Source organism: Pholcus phalangioides, unplaced genomic scaffold (genome assembly GCF_987345545.1).
Source record: "Pholcus phalangioides strain wild (caught in Gottingen) unplaced genomic scaffold, Ppha-v1.0 ptg000020l_1, whole genome shotgun sequence".
Lineage (NCBI taxonomy): Eukaryota > Metazoa > Arthropoda > Arachnida > Araneae > Pholcidae > Pholcus > Pholcus phalangioides.
Window position 1 is genome coordinate 14,438,737 of NW_028301613.1, and position 27,961 is coordinate 14,466,697.

The window sequence follows — 27,961 nt, forward strand, 5'->3', positions numbered from 1 at the left end:
ATAATATTGCAAACTAGACTTCACATTATTGCTGAGTTTTTCGATTAGCTTTTCACGAAAATCGGAACCAGATCTAATTGTCACTTGACACTCCAGAGAAGTGCCCAGATGGGCCCATGCAGTGGAACAAGTTCTACAGAACAAGTGCACGATTTTTGGGGGTTATTAGTAGATCAACTGTGTAGTTTGATCTATAGAAGTAAAAGAAATGCTACCAGTTTGTAAATTACAAACTTGAGAATGTATCTAAAAGAAAACATACTCAATATAACGGTGATTCATCAGAAATAAAATACCTATTGGCAACTGGATACTTACAACTTATTCCTATAAGCACTTGGATACTTGGTTAACCGCGGCAACTACTCATTTAGGCACCTGAAGGAGAGGTTAAATTTGCACCCCTTTGTGATGCGACCGGAGCACCAGACCCGCCTGCTTCCCCCCACTAATTGCGGCCCTGCCTGTTGGTAATATTATGGTCATTCTAACATTCAATGGCTTCTCCTTGGAGTGTTGTTACAGACTTTATCTCATCAACCGTTCGTCGTAGTGGTATGGTTCTAATTTTGAAAATTCTCAAATTGTGACCAGAAATCACCGTGTACGAGTTTTGAGGATGAAAACACAGTGTACATAAAATAAAAAATGTAAATTTTTATACGATCCCCCCCCCCCTCCTCGTCCTCCAACTTCCAATTAGACAGTTGTTGCTCTTTCTCTTCTGAGCCCAACAAACAAATTGCATGTTTTAACTGCATTATGAGATATTTTTTATTTATTCCCTAAGATATTTAAATTCAAAAATAGGAGACAGGTCCGATCTTACGAGAATTTCACGGCCCAATGAAAAAAAAATTTTGTGACCTCTCTGAAAAATTTTTATGCAGTTGCTCTTCGGCTAACAAACTTTTCGAGTTACTTGAAGGGGGATTTTTTTTTCAGAAAGAACGCATTCTATTATACTCATTTTTTTCCCATTATTTCAGGAACGCGTTGATTGTCTGGATCGTAATCAAACACGATCCATTGAGAGGGAATGGAATTTATATTAATTTTACAAAATTCATAAATTGTTAATAGTAATTAGCGCGTGGTCCACCTGCTGACACTTCATCGTGGCTCGAATCATATTGAACAGACATAAATTTTTGTCATACTTTTAAAAAGCGCTTCATCATCTCTTTATCAAATATACGTTGCAATTCGGTAACTTTGATCATTTTTCGAATTTTTTTATTGCTGTTTTTGTTTAATTAATGCAAATTAACAGAAGTAAAGGAATCAAGTACTGGAATTCCATGACCCCCACAAGGATGGGGCTGACAGTCAGGATCGTCTTAAGAGCATCATAGGCCCCCGAGCCAAGGGATTTTTTGGATGCACTACCTGAAATGTTCGCACCAGGCGTCCTCTTTTTTCAGTTTTGAATCTGGTAACCATAGCTGAAGACCACATAATCCATATTTTCACTTATTTGTTCGATCATCTTTATCGTCCAAATTTTTTTGTGGAAAGAACAATTATTTTTTATACATAAAATCGATTATTGCAAATGTACGAATTTTGTCACCGAAATTTTCGTCTCAAAAGAATTGTATGCTGATAAATAACAAAGAACTCTCTCTCTCTTTTTTCATCATCGTATGATGAAAAAATGAGTTGCTTGAAATTTCGAGATTAGATGGCAGCACCAACAGTTTTTAAATTAAGCCTCAGAATTTCTGTCGTCTGCTTCTCTCCAGGTTCCTTGTTTTGGACGTCTCCTTGTGTCCCGAAAAAATTACTGAACTGGCAGTACAAACTTCCAGTTCTGTTTGTGAGCTTAGCTTGTAGGGAACCGAATAAACTGTCTGTCGTCTGCTCACTTAGAGGTTCTTGGTTTTTCCCGTCTCCTTATGCTCAAAGAAAATAACCGAACTTTCAGTTTGAATTTCCAGTTCAGTTTATGAACTTTGTTTATAAGAAACTGAGCAGAATAAAGAATATAGTTTTTTTACTTTAAACTTCATCATCACCACATGAGTCACTTTTAAATTTGACATTAGATGGCAGCACATTACATAAAGTGGAGTGTTTGGGAAAATTCCCTTTTCCGTGAAAAGTTTTCACGATCTTATCTTAGTTTTTTATACCTGAGCTTCAGAGTTGCCAGATTGGCGGTTTTCCCGTCAATATCAAATTGGGCTGGTTTGAAAACGGTTCGGCGGGACATTTTTGGCTTTGGCGGGTGGCGGTTTTTCCAAAATTGTGGTTCATGGCAAAAATTTTTTTTCTTCCTACTTTTCTTTGCTTGTGCGAGCAAAGTTTTTCTTTTTCACTTCAGTCCCCATCTGATGTGTTTTCTTCCTGACAATGCAGAAGGGGGGGGGGGCATCGCACCCAACTATGGAAAGCCAGAACTTTCAACCACAATGCCTTTGCCAGGGCCGCCTCACAAAATTGAGATTTAGTTGAATTTTTCAGATAAGGGCCTCATAAAAATCTATTGGCCCGGGGGCCCATGACGCTGTTAAGACGGTCCTGGCCTTTGCCACATGATAATTGAAGGGGCGGTAAAACAAAAAAACTTGGAAAACTGTCCTAGGTTCTAGATCAGTGGTTTTCAACCTTTATGATACCGCGGCCGGTCGATAAAAATAAGACATGATTTCTATATTAATTACACACTATTTATAATTACCTAATATTGCATTAATTAACCACTTAAAAAGGGTCAAGTATCACGGAAATCTTAGTCTTCAAAATTTCTTAGGTATGAATGATTATCATACGGTATGCAGGGCCGTCATATAAGAGAATCATTATCCAGCGTAGTCCGGGTGGGCCCATGCCTTAAGACGGCACTGTCATTATCCCCCGGGTAAAGCAATTTTTGTTTTGGGCCCTTTTTTCTAGCTATAAATTTTTTCCCCTTCCAATTTACACGCTCAAGCTCGAAAATTCCGACCAGATTTTAGTGTCATGAGGAACCTCTGCACATAAGGCTACCCGGGTACGGCCTATGCGTTAGACGACACCAGTGGTAGCATTGATGTCATGTCGATACCTGACCCCGGTCCCAGAAAGCCTCCACGCGAAGTCTTGACGTCACTGAAGTCGCCAATTTCACCTGCAGCCATTGGATATAGCAATCCGACGTATGCGAAATCTTTACCGTTTTTGCAGCATATCCAATGACTATAGAGGAGATAGGAGACTTCAGTGACGTTACGAGCTTCGCGCGGAGGCTCTCTGCTATAGAAGGTGTTGCTCCGGCCCGACGGTTGGGAAACACAGTATCTAGACCACAGAAGCCTGTGAAAGAAACCGTAGCCTCTACAAGCGTGGAGCTAGCAGGGCTCAAGCCCAGGAACCCGTGCTGTCTTAATGCATGGCCCAGGGGCCTCAAGAGAAGAGGGGCCCTTTTTGTTTTATCCGAGGATTTTTCATGTAGGGAATCAGAAAAATCACTTGGCCCGGGGCCCATGATACTCTTAAAACGGCCCTGCCATGAACGCGGAAGCGTTCTTAAATTTTTTTGTTTACTAGACCGAGAAAAATCTGGTCTGGGACACATACCTAATTTTTAAAATCATTGTACCAAATTTCATAAGCAACTATGCACAATTTCAAGGCACCTATGCACTTTAGGCAGTACCGTCTTGATGCATGGGCCTACCCGGGCAAGTCACGAAGGCCTTGAATGAATAGCGGGGGAGAGGGATAATGAAATATGGTTATATATATAAAATTTGCGAGATTAAGTATGGATATTGGTAAATAGGCATTTGCCTATTCAGAGCCTGACTGAATTGCCTGCCTAAACTACACACCTCACACATGACATCACAATGTTCAATAAAATAGAGTGCTCAGAATACTCAAGGCCTCGTGGTTTAAATGAATAAAATAGTGTGCATGATACAAATAGATTTGCAGTTAACTATGAGATGAGAGATGCATGTCATCCATTCAGTTCCCATATCGAGACTCATAGAAAGAAAAAATGTCCCAGAGATCAACAGTAAAATATTTATTTGATATGCACATATGTAAAAAGCAGTCACGTGTATACTAATATGAAGCACCGAGTTACATTTTCAGTATAGAATATGTATGTTACATATACACAAAATGCATACAAGAAACGCTAACAATTCTCTAAAGAACTCTTTATTTTTTCTTTGTGTTTTTATCATCGGGATATGCAAGCTATAACACAATTCTTTGACGAGAGCATACAAACTAGAATTTTGAGAATTTCTCAAAACAAAATAAGTGACCAGAAAGGTGTAAAAAAAGATGATTAGGGGCCATTCAAGTATTATGTAAGCAGATTTTTCAACCATTTTTAACCCCCCCCCTTGTCAGCAAAAGTCAGCAAAACACTGACCCCCCCCCCCCCCCCCTGTTAGCAGCTTAGAATATTTCATATTTTCAAAAAGGGGTGGTCGATGACGTAAGCAACTTTCAAACCCCCCTCTCCCCTCGATGCTAACATAATACTTGAATGACCCCTTATGGGGGGGCAGCTTGAAATGAATCGCACCGAATAATTGGCACAGAGCAAAATTTCCAGAGCTCAACTAAAAAAAAGAAGGACAATAATTATAGATCATAGCTGTTTAGCCTGGGATCTGGGTTCATCATCCCACTTTGATATGGTGGCCGGCCATGACCCTGTATAAGTTTGTCATCTCAAAAGTTACCAATCATACATTATCATTGGTAGCAAGAGCTACACAAGGTAACGTGACCTGTTCTGCCAAATGAAAGGGGGGGGGGATAGACAAGCCCAAGTGGAGCATAAAACACCCTCTCAACCCTGTCCTATCTCGAACCGTATTCGAGTTATGGTGGATAAAGATTTATGGAAGAATAATGTGTCAAGTCAAAAACACCCCCCAAAATTTATGACGTTTCTAGAAGACCTTTACACAAACTAAGCACAGAAAAAGTCTTATAAGGTAACAACATTTCCATCAAAACATCTAGTTTTATTCACGATATTTATTTAGCTACAAGTACTGAAAAAGTTACAAGCTTGCAAAGTTTAAAATCAAATTGTCAACCAGTGCCGTTTTAAGGATGGGCTCACCCAAGCACGGCCCGGGGGCCTTAAGAGAAGAGGGGCCTCACAAAAATGATACAATTTTCAAGAAATTTCTAGGTAAAGCTTCAGAAAAAGCAGTTGGTCCGGGGCCCATCATGCTGTTGATACAGCCATGATTGTCACCACATTCTTATACCGCCAATTCCGCAAACACTTTTATAGCTAAATCAGTCAAATTTACCAAAAATTTGTCCGTGTACAACAAACCATGTCAGTATTCTAGTTCAGAAGAAATTCAGCCCCTTGTTTGCATCATCTGACACACTTTGTATTACATCACTGAAATTGATGTGTTTCAAAGTCATGTTCGAAGAAAATTCGGAGTGAACAATCACAGATTTTGGTGACAATTTGATTTTGCAGAAAAAGTCCTATAAGGCGACACCACCTGTATCAGGATATCTGGATTTAATGGTGAGTTACTAGAGCTGAGCGATTGGCAAAATAGAAAATTGAATTATCGCCAAAATAGTTTGAGTGTAGGTCTTTTAGAAGCTTCATAAATTTGAGTTTTTTTAAGATTTGACATATTTTTCTTACATAATCGGCTATCCATGATAACTCGAAAACAGTTTGAAATAGGACTGGGTTGGTAGGATGTTTTATGTCCCACTTGGGCTCATTTATTACACACCTCCCTCCTCTTTTGGCAGATTAGGTCACGTTCATCCTATATGGTGACCAGCTCTAATGTTTTAGAATGAGAATACACAAAATTCCTGGATGGGCGGGGGAAACATTGGTACACAATTTGCCATTAGTTTGGTGATGAATTTATTGTCGAACTGTGAGATACCAATGTATTAATAAAACACCTCAGAATGTTTCTGGAGCCTGTCTTGTTGCAGTTCTGCCATGAAATAACATAATGCTTGCACAAATTCACTAAAATACAGTGGAACCTCGTTTATACATGGCTCAGTTTTAACATTCATATTTATAAGATGTTTCGCTTCATTTGCTATTGGTGTGTTCCTATACGTTTTAATGTTGAAGTAATTCATTTACTTGACACAAAATGTAAATTATTCTACATTTCCACTTTGATTCGAACTCAAAATCTTTTCGAAAATTGTCATTTATATTCACCAAATGCTCACAACTTTTGTAGACAGTGGAAACAGGGCTTTTTGCATATTATCATCGCAAGACAAGAGTCATAATTTTTAGAGTGATTTTTGACATGTACGAAAATAGCCAATTCAGTTGGCCGATGGCCATTTAGAGTAGACACCTAAATGATTAGATTATTGCTAGTTTCTGAGAATACACCGACGTGACAAGCCCCAAAGAAACGGGTTTTAGTGTTTGAAAGGCGAACGTACGTCCTTTCTGAATTTTTTCTCCCAATGTTTTCAGCGTTATCCCCAGCAGATGGTGGAAAAGTCCATTGTGAGCATTTGGAGGGTACAGGTTTGCCAATAAGACACACATACACACAGTAGTATGTGTCAGTTCTTTCTATCATTTCTAGTGGAATTTTTTTCCACTGTGGTACTTGGCTTGCTAGCTGTGTCAAATCTGGAGATGGGACGAGAATATTCGGCTGTTACTTGGTGTTTACCTATTTGGCCCTTCTGCCAAAACATTCGGTTTGGCCGAATATCTGTGTAAATCTAAGCACAACAAACTAATTCAAAAAATTATATTGATAGGAATTTTTCCCATAAATCAAAAATTTACTGATCATAGGTGTAAGCAGAACTTTCTCGGGGAGGGGGTTAGGATTTTAAATTTTTTTCCTTTTGGGGGGTGGGGGGGTGCATTTTTTCCTGCAAAATAACACTGTAATCTCAGCTTTGGGGTGGGGGTTAGAACCCAAAATCCACCATTTGCGTACACTAATGTTACTGATTATATTTTAACGTGTGGTGTGCTTCCATTTCTGTGAAAGAGGTTTTGTCGGAGGGTGAACTTCTAGGATAAGGGGTTACTCAAATATTACATAAGCATCGATGTGGGGGGGGGGGTGTGTTTTGTTTATGATTTGCTGACTTTTGATGACAAGGGGGGGGGGGTTGGATAATGCTTACGTCATCAACCACCCTTTATAAAAATATGAAATATTCTTAATGGCATCATACTCGGTGCATCAGAAATGAGAAAAACCTTTCGATAGTTTGTGGGCGCACCTGAACTAATATTCTCCCCAATAATAAGTGCCCTACAGAGCCACTTTAGTGATCTCTAAACGTTTCACGGATCCAAGTAATCTGGAAATGTGTCCGGCTGTTTAAACACTCTGGAACTGCACCACCCATCACTCAAGTGATCCATAATTATGCCGCAGATCACTTGAATAATCTGAGAATGTGTTGTGGGTAACTTGAGTGATGTAGAACTGCACTGGGGGTGGTTCTACATCACTCATGGCGGAACCTCACGGATAGCTTATGTTCTGGAACTGCATCCCGGGTCATTTAAGTGATCCGAAAATGTGCCACAGATCACTTGAATATTCTGGAATTGTACCATAGGTTACTTAAGCGATCTGTAAATGTGCCCCTTAGTTAATTTTTACAAAATTAGGTTTGAGGAGGGCAGGCCGCATTAGATAACCCCCAGGGCCATATTTGGTCCGCGGGCCAAGGGCCTTTATGCGATTTACCATATATGGCTTAGAGAGGGTGGGTCACAATGAATTTATTAAAGATAAATTTTGCGTTCTCAGCCTTCAAATAACATTGAAATTAACAGAAATTGATTATAATAACATATAAAGGTATTTTCTTCCGAAATTGCAATTAAAAAAATATATTTTTGCATTAAAAAATAAATTTTTGATCTTCGGGGGAGGGGGGGGGCACGAGCACCTATTACCTCCCTCTATCCCTCTATGTATGTCTCTGATCCCACCAACATGCATTGGGATTCAGAGCTGATGACAACATTTTGCTGACAGGAGAGGGGGGTCAAAAATGGCTAAAAATTTGCTGACGTAATACTTGAACAGCCCCTAAGGAAAACATGAAACCCAGAAAAGAATCCTACTGCAATAAGGTGGAAGTGAGCATGAATTATATATGTTACTAGTTATAACACCCGACGCTGCCAGGATTTTGTTCAATTAGTGGGAGGACTGAAAAAAATGTGACAAACTATTATGAAGGAATAAAATATTACATTGGCAGCATTAAAGTGACAAACCATTGTAAAGGCACATTCACGTCTGAGAACCACGGTAACCAGAGTAAACATTCTGAAAGTGATTGTTGAGGCTCCAGGAACTATTGTTGCCCAACAGGTTTTTGCCCATTTTGAGTATTTGTCCAGCTCTGATGAACTTTTAAAGTAGCCTATCGTTCAATCCGGGTCCCATTTGGTATACGTGCAAAATATGGCGACAATGGATCTAAAATTGTAGATTTGTATAAAGAACACGCACAGAGAGAAAATCAATTTTATCTATATAGATTGCGATTAATTTTAAGAAAATTGATATTCAGCCACTGAATATTTGGTATTCAGCCAAAACATTAGCCGAATTTTCTGTATTTGACCATATCACTATTTATCCCATCCCTAGTCAAATCTACTGTTTGTAATGTCGCGAAAACGAAAGCCACTTTCTCTTTAGAATTAACTACTTCACCACACACACCAACTCCAGCTATATCGTTATATGCAATTTATACCGCCAATGACTTGGAGTGGAAATGAAGGCACCACCTATCCATGGTCTTCTCAAGCTTGATAGAGAAAATATCTTATCTATATTCTTACCCTGGGGAACCTGGGACCTAACAACAACCTTCTTGGTGGTAGACGAGCATCTTATCACTGCGCCACTCGGGCGCTTTAAAAATTAACTGGAAATGTTGAAAGAATGACAAGAATTTTGAGTTAATTAATTGAAAAACAATTGTAAAACATAGAAGTAAAATCAAAGACGAAGTTGATATGGTTGTGAATTATTTACTGCCAAAAGGATGAGAGTGCAAGATGGCAAACTTTCCAAAGGAAAAGAAATGATAGACTAATTTTATTTCAGTGAGCGGTTTGAAATGGATATTTAAAATTGAATTTTTTTGTTTTTCCCATCTTAAGCATTATTGAAATGATTTTTTAACAGAATTGGAGATGTAATTAAACAACGTTGAGTTTTATAACAAATTGTATGTCTGTTGAGGGTAGAGTCATATTTTAAAGAAGTTTCAGTTGTGTGACTTTGGCATTAAAACGATGTTTTGACCGAGCCTCTTGAATGCAGTATAAACAAGGTTCCACTGTATATACTAAAAAAAATGAATTTTGTGTTGAATACTCTCCACAATTAAAATCAACTATAAATGGCAATACTGGTGTGTAGGTCATCTGACAAGGCAAAAAAAAATTATTCACCTGCCCCTCAAGTGACAACAAACTGACAATTGAGAATAATACACGCTCACTTGGAAGATTCCGTGCTAAATAGACAGAGAGCCGTTCGTTCACATCTGCATCTGACATCCTCAGAGGAGATGGGAGCGGAATTGACAAGATGAACTCTTGCTTTTATCCCAAGTGAAGATGGCTGCTATGCAGATGTGAACAAAATATAAAATATTAATAATTCCTCTGAATCCCTGGACTTTAGTCTGGAATCTCCCGAAGTTAGCATTGACCATGAAAGTCTACATTCTCCTAACACAATCAGTGTATTTTTACATGAGACAAAATAACAACACTTAATTTTTTTTATGCACAGTCACCTCTTGTCGCGAGAAGCATTCAATATAACCTGTTGATCTGCATCTCGAACCAGCTTCCTCAACTTTTCTAGGAACGGCATCACGTTCACAGCGAGGAATTCTTCTACGGTGCTCGGATAGAAGACCTGCGCTAGCTCAGTGCCTATTTGGTTGTACAATGACTCCATGTTTATGAGAAGTCTTCAATAGAAACAAAGAGGATAATAATATCAGTAATTGATCAATGATGATAACATATTGAAGTAGGATGGCAGGGGAACGGCTGAGGGAGAGTATGAAACAAATATGATACTTACATCCGAGCTCTGGGGAGGAACTGATCTATGTGCAGCGTGTTCACTCGGTTGTGCATCACATGATAACTGCTGAAGGCTCCTTCGATACTGCAAGTGTAGGAGAATAAATAGAATGTGATTGTTGATAATAAGTTGTATAGGGCAAAGTAATATATATGTAATAACATGCCTCTCTCCTGATTGTGACTGACTGATTCATCATTGCTGAGCCGAAACTGCTGAAGCTATAAACATGAAACTTAGTCAGTAGTTTCATTTCATGTTGTAAGAACTCACTTAGTTTTTCAAAATTCGACCCCTAAGGGAGTTCACAATTTATATGGAGAAATCATGCCAAGCCAAAACCGCTAAAACTATAAACATGAAATTTTGGATCGGTAATTTTATTTCATGATATACAGACTCAGTATGGAGGGGTTCTGTGAAACTTCACAGAACTCCTTATGACCCCCCCCCTACGGGTCGAACCCGTAGGGGGGGGGGGTCATAAGGGGGTTCAAAGGTTATATGAGGCCCGAAATTCCAAAATTGAGCCTAACCGCTGAAGCTATAAACATGAAATTTGGTCACTATCACATTTTATAATATAGAGACTTACTACAGTGGGATTTTCTGTAAATTCAACCCCTATGGGTGTCATGAGAGGGTTCATATGTTATATGGGAGAAATCATTGCCCAACAATTTTCAAATTACCAAATCCACACGAGTAAAGTTGCTGGTAACAGCTAGTAGCAATATATTTTAAACTATGAAGCTGGGTTGCAACTAAGTGCCAAGGCTTTTTATGAGTTCTTTACCATTTACACAAGTGCAAAAGGAAAAAGCAGCAGTAGAATTTAATTGCATTTAGGATTGAAGCAAGTTTTTTTTAATAGAATAAATCAAGAAATAAAAATAGATCACCTGGGATGATGCATGAGAATGTGATACTCTGTGATGAAATTGGAAAGATGAAGACAACTGCTATATATGTTTCCACCAGGGAAGGTAGGTGCTGGTGCAATGGCTTGAGGCCTGTATCAGATAAAAGCATTCGGAAGTGAGTCACATGGCATGATCAGAAATGCTGGCTTAAGATACAAAAGTGGATATAAGCTATGATGGAAAAGTTAAAAAAAAACTATCTGCACAATTTCGTGAAATCTTCAATGTTGTTATAACCAAGAAAGACTGTATTTTTTTTGGACAAAGAAAATTTATCAAAATTTGTTGTTCAGTGTAACATATCCATGTTATGGCCCAACAGAAAAGCCATATTTACTTTCAATATAGTTATATTTATTGAATATTTGCCTTTTTGCTCTCTTTGAGATCAGTTTCGATGATCATGTTTCAGCAATCGCAGCCAATTCTCACTCTGTTGCCTGATTTGAGATAAGATTGTTTCACTGTTGTTGTGTTATGCAAATTCTGGTATTATTTATTAAATCTGATTGGATCTGGTGACCCTGCGGGGTCGGGAAGTTTCCCTTAAATACTGGTTGCGTGTTATCCTCTCGCGCTCACTTCTTTGTTTTTGCAGTATGAAATAGCTCACGATAAAGGCACCTTGTGTGTCACCACACTTATCATGATGATATCCTGAAGGATGAACAGCCGATGTAGCCACCTTTCGATCACTACCTCTCCGGTTCTGTAGAGGTGATCGTGTTCAGTACCATACTTTATAGCCGTTTTGCCAATCTCTCGGGGGAAAGATCATCATGCCTATAACAACATGTGATGGCTGCTTGGTTCGTACTTTTGGTAATTGGTTTCCTGAAATGTGGTCCTGTGTGAATTCTAGGTGTCGAGAATGGTGACCACTTTGCGTGCTTCGAGGTGGATGCAACCGACTTTCTAGTCATGTGGATACTTTTTCCAATCATCGTATTGGTGAGACAGATAACAACTGTAATATTTTGCCTTTGAATCTTATTAACATAAACATTTGAAATTTCGCATTGTGATTATCATTTCCAGAGATCCTATCAAACGATTGTTGCTGCAATTAATATAAAATTAATGTAATAAATATTCATATAGAAAAATTCTGTCATTTCTTCTTGTTGTCTGCCAAAACTTATCTGGGTAAACAAAAAACATACCGGGTATGCAAACATTGTTGCACAATGTCGTTATAATCAAGTAAGACTATTTTTGTTTTGCAGAAGAACGTTTGTCAAAATTTGTTGCTCAGTGTCTCACTGAAATCAACCAAATCGAATGAAGAAAAAAAAGATATGTCATGTTGAACTATTGCATATTTTGCAATTAAAAATTAATAAATATAGCAGAGAAAACCAACCATGATTACCTTGGGAAAGGATCTATTTCGAGAAGACCCGAAAAACCTAAAACGTCTGAAACCCTCTTGAGACCTTCTGACGTCACATCACCTGAAATAATAAGAGTAGTCACGAGTTCAGACTCAACAAAAGTACACTGCATGCTTAGAAATTTTCCCAAGCAAAACATTTGTCATCAGTAAATGAATGAGTACTTGTATGAAATCACACATAAATTATTCAGAGCTCATGAATTCTTTTTGTAAAAACAAATCATGGAAGTAGTAGGTTGATCATCCATATCATGATCAAAACGGTTTTTAATTCATAGGTGTCAGACGTGGAAAATCTGTAGTCTGTAATATGTAGACACAGTTCGCTGGTGAAGAAAATGAGTCTTACACAAAGGGAGAAATCTGGGACTTTTTCATTCCCACATTTTCTTCTGATTTTGACCATCCAGATGTTTCTTTTTTTAAAGATGTTCTTTTTTCTCTTTCCGTGTGTTTCCAACGAAGCCTACTTAAATTTATATTTTTCACTCAAATCAAGCATTAAAGTCATTTTGCTAACTTATATTATTATTTAACTTACATAACATTATGACTATAAATATCAATATTCATCTCAAATATTTGTAATTATCTTTCATTACTTTTTTTGTGTGAAATTCATTTCAATTCACTTTAATTTTCAGTAGTGTCTCATTTCCAGCCTTTGGTGATTTTTTTTTTGGCGATTTTTAGCAATAATTGACAAACTCTGCTCACTTTTTGCATCATAGCAGGCGACCTTAAAGCAGAATATGCTGAAATCTATGACAAACATCGAAGAACAATCAGTACTACTGCAGAACAATTTAAAAGAATCTCTTAAGAAAAGTATAAAAAACACTATTATGGATATTTCTACTACTGTGTTTCCCCGAAAATAAGACTCAGGCTTATATTAATTTTAGTTTCAAAAAATGTGTTAGGGCTTATATTAGGAGTATCCTGAAAAATCATGCGAGGGCTTATTTTCTGGGAAACACGGTACTACTACTAAACCAGACACGTACTTCATCCATATTCCTCTGTAGAACTTCAAACGAATTGATAAATGTTGGAATGTGCATACACATGTTGTGAACCTAACGTGATGTTTGTTTCTGTGTAATACCTGTTATGTGTATGCTGCCATCTACCACAAATTTTTCTAACTATGAGTGAAGTGCAATGATTGAATAATTGTATTGTAGGCCTGGGAACTTCTATTGCAGGACATTTTCAGTCAGTAGAGGGCTCTTTGCAGAACAATGCAAAGCATTCTGCTTTGGGGGCTGACGACAATAGGTAATTTGCCGAACTTGGCCAGCCTAAGAATGCAAGAACTACTACTATTTAACCATACATGCACCTCGTACATATTCCTCTGCAGAATTTCTAATGAATTTGTACATGTCAGAATTTGTATGTTCTGAGTTGCATGTGTGGCCTCCAACATATTTATGTCGTCAGAGTTGTGCTTATTTTATGCTCTAGCTAATGCTGCCATCTTTCTTCCATATTTTTAAGTGAAAATGGTAAATGCTAGAATTTTCATGTTATAGGAATGCATGGACTGAGGGATTTTCTTTGGTCTTTTTAATCATTTTTGAAAAGCACAATTTTCGGATTTTTTAAAAAATATGAAAAATCAGAAGAATCTGGTTTTTGACTAGATGATTTCAATAAGGCTTAAAAATCGGAAGGCTTCTGGGTAAATTGAGATGACCTATTCCATTTTTTTTCATTTCTAAAAACAAATAGACGGGGCAGCAACTAGGAACAAAAACTGACTTTGTTGCCAGTGGCAACCACCTTTTTTGGTGTTCTCACCTTGTAATCATGAATGAATAAAAAGTAAACACTTGGCGTCCTTCCTGGTCCAGTGACTGTGGCATCAGAACCCCCCCCCCCCCAATTACTTCCTTTCTTAGTTACCTAGTTGCTGCCTTGCAGATAGATCAGAAAGCGGCACTACATTATAGAAACACTGACTGCCTTACCTTCCAAAACTGTCTGCAAACAGATTCCCAGACTAGGCAGAGCGACGGGAAAGAGCTCACATAACACAGTGAAGTGATCAAACCTTCAAAGAAAGAGAACAAATGAGCTTCAATAAGAACATCCAACAATATACCGTATTAGCCGGCATGCTGAAAAAATCAGCGGGGGGGGGGGGGGGGTAGATCAGCTTTTGTGAATGTTTTAGTCTGGTTGATTCCCAGTATGCCAAGAAGAATATACAAATACTTTGCAGTTTACTAATTTTTTGATTTAGTTCATATAATCTATGATAATAAGTATGCTTAGTATACAACATTCCCAATAAACTGAGATAACCCCCCCCCTCCATAAAAAGATTTATGATAACAAAAGCGAACTCGAAATTCAAACCATCTCTAGCATAGTGCACAAAACTCAGAGGATCCTAACATACAGAGAACAGACAAGCTACAAATCCGCCAATTTAATCAATTTTTAGAGTCCAGATATTTAAGAATTTCCTCGAATCTGCAACTCAAATCTCCCAGCATGCCAGCTAACGCAGGGAATACTGTAATTATATCCATGTAAGATCATTTTTAGAATTAATCAAGTCATTACGTCTAGCTAGGTAGGAGACCAATGCTACCGTTAAAGCAAGTTGTTGGAAGTTTTATGTATTGCAAGCATTTAATTGAAATTAAGTGAGCTGAACAGACGTTTTTAGACAGGTTCATGAAGCCTATGGGAACATTTTGGTGAAGTTAAATTTGCGAATTTCTACCAGAATCATCATTGTATGTACATGATTGACTGAGATGCCTTTTATAACGATTCATTATTTTGACATTATGTATGGTATTCTTCTCATACATCCATTGGCATATGCAAGGGGGGGGGTTTGGGGTTCTAACCCCCCCCCCCCCCCAAGCTGAAATTATAGTGTTATTTTTCAGGAAAAAACGTAAACCACCCCCTCCCCAAAAAGAAAAAAAATTGAAACCCCCCTTGAGAAAATTCTGTGTAAGCCTATGCATGCATTTTCATATCTCCAAATGTTATTTCCCGCAACCATAACCCTCTAATTTATAACATGTTTTAAGGAATGAGACTTTTGGATGTTAATGCCAAGAAAAATCTGCAGATCTCTGCTGGGAATTCAACCACTGTTTTTTTGTAATCCAGGCAAGCGCAAGAACGATGCAAGAAGATTACTACTTAACCGCACATGCACCTTGTAGACATTCCCAGCTGAATTTTCTAACGAATTGGTACATGCTGGAACATGATCTGAATGCATGGGGTCCCTAATGTATTTATGTAGTCAGAATTATGTGTCAGGGAAACAGATATTTTCTGGATATTATGCTGAGGTGAACTCAGAAAGAAAAGTTCTCTTGTCTCCACTGGGACTTGAATCCAGGCCCCGGGCATGCAAGAGGCCGTGGATTCAAGTCCTTGCAAAGAAAAGATTACTTTTCTTTCCGAGTTCACCTCAGCATAATATTCAGAAAATATCTGTTTCCTTGATATCTTGGGCTGAGAAAAAAAGCTGTCTATATCTCTCCCCAGAATTATGTGTGTTTCGTGTTTTACTCGAGTGCTGTCATCTCTCTCCTATACTTTGAAGTGAAAATAGCAAGTACCCAAATTTTCATGTTATGTAAGTATTGTGTTAAAGGTCAACATGCTGCTCTCTGTGAAGCGACTTTTTCAAATGGAAGACCGACTTGCATTTGTGCCTCAAAGTTAGAAAATGCAAGAAGAGTGCGGTTCAATTCCTGGTGGAGACCGGAAAGCTTCTTTTTCCAAGTTTACCTTGTCATCACTGTTCAGCTAAATCTATTGCTATGGATTACAATTGAATGACTGTTGTTGCAGTGAACTAACAATCACACTTGTTGACCATGCAGATGTGACTTAACTGACATTTGGCTATTCACGAAACTCTTTAGATGCAATCCATACACATTGGAATGAATCATTATTAAGATGCACATACCTTTGCCAACCAGTGATGGCGATGCCCTGGATTTTGGACACAGAACTCCCTAAAGAATTAATGGTTTGCAACCAGGCTTGCTGATTGGCCACATGATACCTCGGTGGAGTTATTAACTGCGTCATCTCTGTGGCACCTTTAAACGCACTGGCTACCCAGATGTCGGAGAACACAGAACAATACTTTTCCCATAGAGCTAGAAGATGAAAAAAATAGAGCTAACAGTGAATGGGATGGTGATAGACATGCTTTTTGGATCATCACAAACTAAAAATTATCGGAAACTTATTCATGGATCAGTGTTATCTTCAGTGAAGTGTGGAAAGATCATATTTGGACATGTGTCACATACCTGATTTGAGACGAAAATCTTCTGGAGGCAGGTAATGCCACACCATCGGCTGAACTAGGTTACCGATGTTGGAACCTTGAAGGATGATGATAAAAAAATTATTTTACTCTTACTCAAAATTTATATCATTAGCATAACATACATAAAATATTAACAATTTTTCAAATGCACCCAATGCCACGACAAAAGCTAGAAACAAGGTAACAAAGCAATAAAAATGATTGAAACATGAAAGATTCAGTGCTCTGAAAGACGCCATTGTTACAAATATGAATTCAAATACTGATCAAGATTTCGCAGTCATTGCTGAATGAAAATAATGTTGTATGTAGGAAAGGGGCACTTGACTAAGGTTATTTGACGATGAGAGATTTTTTTTTTAATAACAAAATTTTTCATTTGCTGATTTATTCAATTTCCTTCAATTTAAATGCAACCGTTTCTCCCATTTGCAATCCCGAGCAATAATTTACTTGTGATTTCCTTGCCTTAGCATTCACACACATGGTTTCATCACATTGGTGGTCATTTAGCAGTTGTTACGTCGCCCTTGCAATCATTTACTAATTAACTTATTGTCCTAGTGGTCATAACCGTGGCTCCTTTGCTCTAAAGATGATTAACCAGTATCTTTCTTCTCACTCTGTTGGGCATTTGCCAGCAAATCCCTTGCCAAAGTGATCAATTATCCTTACTTTCTTGCCCCAGAGGTCTACCAAACTGCCATAGTAATAACAGCTGTAATAATCGGTGGAATCCGCTTTATACTAATTCATTACACAAGTGCATATAAATATCCTTGGCTCAGCGTGACATCTCTGGAAGCTGCGATACACACAATTTAAAAAACCCACTGCAGTATAGTCTATAATCACTGACTCTGCCACAAACCAGGACTGGGAGAGATCTCTGCAACGGGATAAGTCTGGTGGCAGAGTTCTGGCATTCATTTGTGCAGAAGTCCAGAACCGTGTTTCTCAACCTGGGGGCAATATGGCTGCTTGAAGTACTGGAATATACTAAGGGGAGGGGTTGGGGTAAAAATAAAATGGAAGGAGGAGCCATGGTAGGTGGTTGACGAGGCTACAGACAGCCATGAAAAAAAAAGTGATTCCGATTTCAAAGAAACTAGGCAGCCCCTATTGAATAAAAAGGAACTTATATATGTTTTAGAGCACTCATTCTTACAGTGCAAGACTCCGATCATAAAACTGAAAAGTCTGAACTTTCTAGGAGATTATCTTTAATGCATTTGACCATTTAATTAGGAGCATAACTGATAAGATTAAAGCATGGCACACACTGATGCAATACTATCATCACATTGATACGGATTGGTTAAAAACCACCAGGTTGAAATCAATACGATTTCATATTTTTGACCAATTCATGTCAATGCAGCAGTGTATCGATTGTACTATTCTTTCAGTATGAGCCGCACTTAAGTACAGTGACACCTTGGCTCACAAATTTTTTCCGCTAACTGACTTGTTCCATGAGTTTTCTGCCTCAGCTGACAAATGCAGATTTGACTAATGAGCATTTTTGTTGATATATGGATGAATGTGCTAACATAAAAAACAGCCACGTGGTGAGCTGAATTTTGGCATCAACCATCACATTAGAATTACTTTCACTTGAGTACGATAAACTCATGTCCACATCGGAATTTTCTTCCATATTCAACCTTTTTATTTCTCTTTCTGAAAGTTTCTGAACCATTTCATGTAAAATGAAAGATACAGCTAAAAGAAAATGCATTGAATAAAAACGAACTTATGTTTTTAGAGCACTCATTCTTTCAGTGCAAGACTCGAGCATAAAACTGAACAGTCTGAACATTCTAGGAGATTTTCTGCATATGTCAGACACAGAAACAAGTTGACAAAATCACAAATGGATGGGGACAACTGTGATCCCGACTAGGTTGTGGGAACAACTGCTTTAGTAGACTAAAGCTGGTGTCGGTTGTGTATGTTAGTGTAAAGAAAAAGGTCTGCAATACCTCTCATATTCCAGTAGATTCCCATTTATACAATTCTGAAGACATTCATTTTAGCCTTCAGTCAGTTTCTGTCTTTTTTACAGCGTTCCTCAATGTTTAAAAAAAAACTTATTTTTAAATTCTGGCAAAACCTGGAATGAGTCGAACGATTTCCCACAGAAACTTATGGGAAATCCTGTTTCGTCTAACAAATATTTTGGCTAACGAACGTGAATCCAGGATGAATCATCTTCTCAGCCAAGGTATTGCTGCACCAAGGTGCAAAGAAAATAATTGAACAATTATTTAATTGAAAACAAGTCACTTTTTATCGCAAACTAGATGAAAAAAGTCCATGGCCAGAAACAAAGTTTACATAGCATTTAAAAGAGGAAAACAAACAGAATCAAAGTGATAAAAAAATGAAATACGAGAATACGTAGAGATGGACTAACTTTTAAGAATCTCAATATCAATATCCCTCATCATGTCATCCCATATTATCACCTGAATGCCTGGATGCTTCTCCCGGAACTCTGTCACCAGTTTGTTTACGTGGCTGAGGAACAAGTGCTCTTTCGACCAATTGTTCTCCTTCATTTTCTCCTTGCACTGGGTGCACAGTCCCAAGTGCCAAACCTGTAAGAAGAATAAAAAGAAACATAGAGTGCAAAAAAACGTAGCGTGGGGGGTGTAACCAAATTGTGTTGCATTTTATTATAATACAGGTATCTACTATTTTAGTTAGTCTAATTATTTTTACCCTATCTGTACATCTATGCCATATGAAAATAGTAATGCTCTATTAACACAACATTACTGTAAATGCAGTGCCGTTGAAGCTGGGGATGATTTGGCACCCCCAGTAATTTGTGGCATGGGTCTGAGCATTTGACCCTTTCATTGAAAGTCATTGGCAGAAAAATTAGAAATCAATGGACCCAAGTTCATTCAATGATGTGATGAAAGGAATTTTTTTTATTTATCATAATAACTCAGTGATAAAAGCAATATGAGGTGGAAATGGAGTTACCCTTTGGGACACCAAGACCTTGGATTGCAACCCAATGCATAATGTATGGAAATATGAAAAAGTTTTTTTACTGCTTACCTGTTTTTCTTTTATTTCATCCCCATTTCTCCACGGCACAGTAATAATCCCCGTTAGAAATCGGATTAATCAAAAGGGAACCTACACTATATTTCAAGCTATAACTCAAAATAATCAAAAGGGCATGCACGGAATTGAATGGACCATACACTGATACTACCTTTTCTTTGTTTCGAATTTAAAAAACCCATGAAAATGCAAATTAAAATTCAGAGGGAAAAAAAATTCAGAGGGGTTTGAGAAGTTGTGAGGCCTCAGTCCAACAGAAGCAGTTCAATACTGTGAACAATAGGGGGGGGGGGGAAAGAAAATCAGTGCTGAAATGCGACTGAGAGCCAGTGGCGTCGGAGCCGGGGGTGCTGTGGGTGCTCGAGCACCCACGGAAGTTTGTAGAGCGGGTTCGAGCACCCACAGAATTGATTCAAAAATCGAAATTTCCTATATGAATCTCAAGACGGGCACCCACAGGTTCGAAACAGTTCCGACGCCCCTGCTGAGAGCAGAATATGCTGCAACAGCACTACCTGTGCGATGAAAGCAAAATGACACAGTTCAACAATGCAATAGTTCAGTGCAGAAAATGTTTCGTCCAATCCAGGGTTTAAGCTACATAAAAAATTCATTTTCCAAAAAAAGGAAAAATGAGTGGAAAAGCTTTTTCCACATACCTCCATGCGAATATGCAAAGGAGACATAAAAGGGAACGCAGTGAAATTACTACAGCTGTAATCATAGATGTGATTTCGCTTTCACTTTGTCATGACCCCTCATTCTGAATATAAATAATAAAAAATGAATATGAAATGCACCGGCTTACTGCAATTCAAATGCATTTGAATATTTGTGATAGCAAAGCCCCAGCTGTTATTATTGCCAACTTGATGCATCTGAACCATATTAGGGTTAAATCAGAAAAACCATTATTATTTTGCTATCACATCAGTGTTACTGTTATCATTATTATAATGTCACCATTATCAATATTTCACTAATCAGGTTTAAAGCCCTAGTAGACGAACGAGACAGTAAAATTGAGTGGGAGCAGGCAAGCACAGAGAAAAACAAACAAACGTAACCAAGGTGCCACATTTGGCGACTCTCTGAAGGGTATCTAAACTCCATGCCAACCGCGATATTATATTAACACAAAGTTTAAAAAAAAGGAATCATACCTCATCAGCACCCAGATGAATGAACTTCAGAGACTGGTGACTGTCCATTATCTGATCGATCATGTCCATGATAACAGACATTGTTTCTGTAAAACAAAACATGCACTGAATACAATAATACAAACAAAAACGTAACAATCGAGACAAATTTAGATTGCATTATAGGTGGATACAAAAGGCCCCTCCCCAAGTGGAAAACTTGTATTATTGGCATAGGCGGGAGGGCAGAAGTGGACATTCCATCCCGTTCATATTACTGTCTCCGTTCTACGAGTCTGCATCCGCTTATGAGTTACATACTATATGGATCACAGTACAGTAAAACTTGAATTAACCATCACTGTCCGGACCAGGGCAGTGATGGGTAACCGAATAGACGGATAACACAGAAATTGCTTAATACATAAATGTACAGTGACACGATTTTGCTGCAGGCTTGGGATGAAAATGAAATCCTTTAAAAGGGAATAAATAATAATGCACACACACACACATATATTTTATTTAATTTTATATATAAAACGATCAATATAAACTTCAATATAAGGTCAGCTCAGGCAGTGGCGGCATTGACAATAGCATCCTTAATGTTGTATCTCTCCCAAAATGCTTTGACAGTCATGACATCATAAGATAAGAAACAAGCCTTCAATAAAAGCATTTCTGTAATGTCGCTTCATATTTTCAATTATGCCCTGGTACATAGGCTGTATAAGTGGAGTTGTATTTGCTTCCTGCAGCAACTGCTGTTCGGCCATGTGAGCTCTAACTTTAGGCACAAAAACTTTGTGGAACCATTCTGAAAAAACTGTTTGGTCCATCCAAGTACTTTTTACTTTTTTGGGCATAATAGTTCACAGGCAATGCGCCCGTATTTAAATTTTTGAAAGCACATGGATTTTTGAATTTACTAATTACAAGCAGGGGTAATCTATGATTGCCGGTGGCATTTGCACAGACCATAGCAGTGATCCAATCTTTTTGGACCTTAAAACCTGGGGCTGTTTTTTCCGTATTTTTTTTTCAGATGGTGACGGACAACAGAAACTGGAGGTTAAACGAGTGGCGGTTAATGGAAGTGTTTTACTGTATAATATATAGTAGGACCCCCCCCCCTTTCCCTATTATCTGAGACTCAATTGAAACTAATAGTGTTGTGACAAACTCATTCACAGAATGCTGCAGAATGTAACAAGAGCTCTACAGAGTTGTGGAAGGTTAGACCAGCGTTTTCTCAGCAAATTTGACACACGAATGCATGAAATCATTACGATTTCAATCCTAGAAGTCTATTTTTACAAGATGTTTGATTGAAACGTTGATTAAGTGCTCGTGAGCATGAAATCAGATATGAGTATCAAGCACTCTGGGTGCTTCAAAGAGCACTGTGGTGCTTGCAAGCAATGGATTGAAGATGCCTGAACTACAAAGGAGATATAATGGGTTGACTTAGCCATAAGAAGATGATTAGCATTTATTTTATTCGAGTAAGAGAATGATGAGAAAAAAAACGAAGTACTCTTGGGAACTTGAGCCAATTGCTCTCAAGCACCAGGAAGTATTTAAGAGTGCTCGTCGGTGATAAAAAACTATTTTTCAACTCTAAATACATTACAGCATTTCACGTAACATCATAGCCCCGTTCGCATGGGAAATAGAAAAAGTGGGGTTAAAACCTAAAACCTGCTTCAAGAATTTTCACCAATCACTGCGCTTCATTTCCTTCCTTACGAAGGAAAAAAGTCGTGAAGCGGGTGCTAGAACTCCCAATGCTACCGCAATATTAGCACATGTGAACGGGGCTTATGCCATATTCATTTGATCGTTTTACTGATCTATGTAGTAATTTAAAAAAAAACCCCCCTTTCTTTAATGACCGTAATTTCCATCATTTATGGCTTCATTTATTTTATAACATCGAAGTTCTGTAAGGTCTGGGTTATTCAAGGTTTCCATTATGCGGGATACGTTCGGTCCACATCAGTTCAAATAATTGAGGGTCCTACTGCATTGAAAAATATTTTACTAATACTTTACATCTGAAAACTTTACGGCAAATATAAATAGCACAGGTTAAAAAAAACCTATATAAGAACAATCAAATGATATTGCTGACACCTACTTGGATGCGAAGGACATACGGAGTTCGGGTACCTTTCTGCTTCTCTCAGCTCAAAGTATTCGGAATGCTTCAGTAGAAACTGTAATGCAGAAACGCATACAAAAATTCAGTTTCATTTAGTCATCATCACATGCCTCTTTATTTCCGTTCATGAATAAACACTCACTTCTAAATGGCCGAACGTCTGTACTAATGGGATGACCAACAGATCGTTATCGCTCGCAACAGCTTGTATCTGCTTGATCTCTTCCTTACTAGGAAAGGGAGAAAAAAGAGAAGTACAACATTACGATAACGCAGTTCACCCTGTTATAACACACCCCCTCTCCAGTCTTGTGCGGAATCCGTTTGGCATCAGAAATTTTCAGTGAACAAATCTTCCATTTCTAGTCTTTACACTTGTTGAACTGTGATTTAATATCACGCCAAACTCTTTATATCACCAGAGTTTTGTGACACAAATGGTCACATTGAATTGGGATTCACTGTATTTTCTAATGATATCAGGTACAAGAAAGAAACTTGCCACAAGTATAGAAAATTCATAACGTTTTTACAGACGAACCTCTTGTAAAATGGAAAGTATGAAATATTGTGAAGCTTAGACTATATTTCTGAAAAAGCAATTTGCATCAGGTCGAACTATTCCAACTGCTAGGTGTCCAATTTTCATATTTAACATGTTCCAGCGCTGTCTGGCCTGAGCCGCTCAGTATACAAGACTTGGACAAGGGGGGCACCAAGATATTCCGATTGGTTGCTTCACTCAGAACGAAGAGGGTCTGAAGTTTTTACTGCGGTTACGAAGCTAGACAATGATGTAGATTTCTACTCTGAAGAACTCGAGACTCTTTCCGTTCTATAAGTCCATAAATAATCAGCGAGACAATCTGAGATAGCTTGGTGCCTCTAGCACGATCAGAACCTTCTAGATTCACAAGACATCAATGAACCAAGCAAAAACTTGTGTGCATTTATTTGCTATGAAAAGATTAATGTACCCAATTAGTTTCTTGATCAACATACCTGTACACATCGGGTTGACAAACGATTTCTAAATCGCCTTCGTATGGGAACATATCTTCGTACTCAAGCAATACACCAGTAGCACCCAACTCTTTTAAGATAGGAAACACCTACACAAAGTTTTCAAAACAAAAATTATTACAGATGAACACAATTCAAATGAAATGGTTTGAGGATACAAAATAGACAAGGTATACAATGATCGGAACAACTCACCTGATGAAAATATGAAACAAGTGGGGGAGCGCCTTTCAAATCGAAGTGAACCAACCTGCAATTCCAAATTAATCATAAAATTAGGGGAAACCATTTCATAAAAGCCTAAAATGATAGTTTGAAGGCATAAAAAAATCCTAAGAGATCGCCAAAGATCTCGACCCCACAGCCTCCCCCTTCCTGGATATGGGCAAGGAACAAAAACGCATTTATGGTTTTGCCGCCCATTCTCACATTCTAGTCTAATTTTCCTGACTACTTTTTCCTTGCTGCCCTCTGTGTTTGGCCTCTTCCTCCCCCAACTCCTGCAAGTTCACCCATGTCTCTCTCTAAGTCACTCTCCCACACTTTCTAAGTTATTCTTTTAGTCATTCACTTGCCTGTGCACTGTTTTGGTCACTCACATGCTTGCACAAGCTGTAGGTCTGCTCTTTTGGTCGCTCAATGGCATGGTTCCTTGCTTTATAGGTCAATCTTTTTGTGATTTACACATGCTCTAGGTCAGTGGTTCTCAACTTTTTTTGACTCATTGAGCCCTTTTCAGTATATAATTTCTATGGTGGAGCCCTGTTTGACTCGAGGAGCCCTTTTTTGTGCATGATTTTTATGGCATAACCTTGTAGGTCTCTCTTATTTACTTATCTATCAAATTTACTGACTCGTTTTATTTTCCTGGAGCCACTGCGGACCCCCTGTGAGACACACACGGAGCCCTTGGGGCTCCATGGAGCACCAGTTGAGAACCGCTGCTCTAGGTCATCCTTTCGGTCATTCTCCTGCTTTGAATGTTCTCTAGATCACTTTTTTTTGGTCATAGCTTTGTATATAGACATATAACTGCTGCTGGCGAATACTTATCAGTGACAATTATTGTCAGTGTGTGTACATGTTTGATGGTGAAAATAGTTGTTGGTACCAGTGTTTGTTGCCGTTGGTGCAGTGGCTAGGATACATCTGCAAGCGTAATGCAAGGAATTGCCATTCTATGAGTGTTTTCTTTTTCCCTATCACACAGCAGTGTTTTTATTGTTACCTTACACAGTGAAGTCGTTGCTAAACTGTAGCCTGTCAGATCCAAAAAATTTTCAGTAAATATGTAAAAATGAAATTCATGCATTCTCTCCCCCCACCCGGAAACTTTCACTCTTCCCAAGGTCAAACTTTCCTTACCAACCCTAGGTTCCAGAAACCCTGGGAGGATAGGAATAGAGTTACTTCCAAGGCCTGTTTCTTACGTAGGCGATTCAGGGGCATGTGCCTAGAGGATCCACAAATTTTAAGGGCCCAGAAATTGCCTGCCTTTGCATATTATAGGCATGGGCACGCCTCTGCCTCAAACAACACTATATGTAAGAGACATAAAAAAAATTCATATTTGCCCAGGGCTCAAACTTATAAGAAATAGAGAGACGCTGGTTACGTCACTACCAACACATAAAATAGGTAAACGAATCAATGCATAGGATTTTCAAATTGATAGTTACTCTACCAAGGATATCCCAAATTCTCCTTGAACAGTTTATTAAGGAAATTATCAAATACTTGTGTATGGATATTCATATACATTAAAAGAATGGTAATTGCATATATTTCTAAAAGGAATACTTTGCGAAGGAAGGTGATGAGAAAGCCATTGATTCCTCCTCCATGTTGCCTTTATAGTTGAGAAAATCACAATCTAAGAGCCCCCTTCTTGTGTACTATAATGGAATTGAATACATAATAAATCAATAGATAATAATTATACAAAGGTAATCGAATAATAAACATATAGATTAATTATGAACTTACACACAGGGTCCATACGTTATACGGGGATAATTATAATCAGCCGGCTCACCGATTATCACGATAACTATCGAAAAAAAACTTCGAATTTTACAATTTCTTCTTCTTTTTCCACAATATAATGCGCATGTTTGATTCTTTTTACTCAAATTGTTTTTACTTAAAAAAAAAAGTTTCGGTTCAGTTAACGGTCATCTTTATTTAGAGGACATAGTCGATGCCAGATTTATTCTGGTGGCTACAAAAAAAAAAAAATAAATAAATAAATAAAATAAATAAAACAAAATCACAATAAGGTTTTGATTTTCTCATAATTTTTTCAGTTTTCTAGTTTTCATGGAAAAATATTTTTAATGAATACTGGGGGGGGGGGAAACTCATGGAGTCTGTGAGTGAATAGAAGTAAACATAAAAGAGGTTTGGTCGTTATTTACTTTAATTCCTTACAAGCATAGCTCAAAAACTCAACTTACTTCTTTTGTGTACAAGGAAAAACAAACAATCTTTGAAAAAACAGACAAAAAGAACACACTTTTTGTGCTGTCATCTATTTTCGAAATTAAAGAAAACTCAAGTGGTGATTATTGATTTCCGTTCAAGGGAGCAGAAATATTCATTCAGTCCGGTTCCCGTATGAACACAGCCCATAAACTGAGCTGAATATAGAGTTCAGTTCTTTTTTGGGCGCACAAGGAGGAATCCAAAACAAATAACCTTGACTAAAGCAGACGACCCAAAAGCCCTGTATAATTATTTTGTATTTTTATAGAAGCAGACGACAAACTATTTCTGTTGTTTTATTTATATTACTGGTGCTGTCATCTATTATCGTAATCAAAGGAAACTCGTGAGGTGATTATGAATTTCCGGGAAACAGAGCAGAAATTTTCATTCAGTTCTGTTCCCTACAAATGTGGGGCCCATAAACTGAGCTGCATGTCAAGTTCAGTCCTTTTTTGATCATACAAGGAAACATACAAAACAAATGACCTCAGTGAAAGCAGACGACAACTAAATTTCACTATTGGCACCTACTTTTAGTGCTGTCATCTCTTCACAAAATTTAAAACTATTTATGAGATGATAAAATTATTATTAGGACCTTGTACGTCCTTCATTATATCTCTTCAAATATGGTTACATATTATCTAAAAGTATTTTTGGTATTCGGATACCTCTGAAAAATCAAACAGTAGAAGTGAAGCTAAATCCTCATCAGAAATTTTTGTAATTAAAATAGGTAGTCAAGACCGTTTAGTTGTTGACATAAACCAAACAAACAATTGCCTGGGTAATCCAATTGGATTGATTGAAATTGTCTGGGTAATAAGATCGGATTAATTGAAATTTTCCTTATCCTTCAATTTCCCTAATCAGTTTTTAAAATTATCACAGAAGGTTCATTTTTTAACTTCATCTTTTTTAAAAAAAAATTTACTGAATTTTCTCGACGCAAGATTTAGGTTTGATTTCATTTCTCTTGCGCATGGTTCATAATTCATTATCAATGAATTCAAAGATGTGATTATTAAATAATCACGTATATTCAAGATTGTGTACATCGGTGAAAAAAATCATGAGGTTCAAGACATACCTTCGAAAAGAAGCTAAACATATCCTTTAGCATATTTTATTTTGCGTTTGCTGTGAAAATGAAAAGTTTCCCATATTAACACTATGTGTATAACTCGAATTTCGTATTAACCGATAAATTAATAAGGGTAAAATATACACTTAATTTCAGGGCCGTAATAACAGCACTATGGACCCCAGGCAAATTGGCAATATCGGGACCACTAATTAGCTGAAAGTACTTGCTTGTAAATTT

At 37.8% G+C, this 27,961-nt stretch overlaps 1 protein-coding gene across 1 annotated transcript; it reads right to left on the reverse strand.

The window, feature by feature from the left end:
• Window positions 1-4,380: 4,380 nt before the first annotated feature.
• Window positions 4,381-26,328, reverse strand: LOC149071056 (hexosaminidase D-like). Its single transcript, XM_089248345.1, has 15 exons — window positions 26,137-26,328; window positions 25,951-26,045; window positions 24,346-24,400; window positions 24,130-24,239; window positions 23,270-23,357; window positions 23,104-23,182; window positions 20,982-21,067; window positions 19,154-19,337; window positions 16,715-16,789; window positions 16,363-16,558; window positions 14,381-14,463; window positions 12,381-12,462; window positions 10,988-11,098; window positions 10,083-10,169; window positions 4,381-9,966 (listed from the first exon to the last, which is right to left on the reverse strand). The coding sequence occupies exons 2-15, from the start codon at window positions 25,992-25,994 to the stop codon at window positions 9,783-9,785; spliced, it is 1,464 nt and encodes a 487-aa protein (XP_089104471.1). The 5' UTR covers window positions 25,995-26,045; window positions 26,137-26,328; the 3' UTR covers window positions 4,381-9,782.
• Between the last annotated feature and the right edge of the window lie 1,633 nt (window positions 26,329-27,961).

Coding starts and splice junctions, on each gene's coding strand:
- LOC149071056 (XM_089248345.1), bottom strand. CDS start 25,994: ATGGAGGAGGAATCAATGGCTTTCTCATCACCTTCCTTCGCAAA. Junction 24,240..24,345: donor TTGTTTCATATTTTCATCAG/GTGAGTTGTTCC, acceptor AACTTTGTGTAG/GTGTTTCCTATCTTAAAAGA. Junction 19,338..20,981: donor TTCATCTGGGTGCTGATGAG/GTATGATTCCTT, acceptor TTCTTCTTACAG/GTTTGGCACTTGGGACTGTG.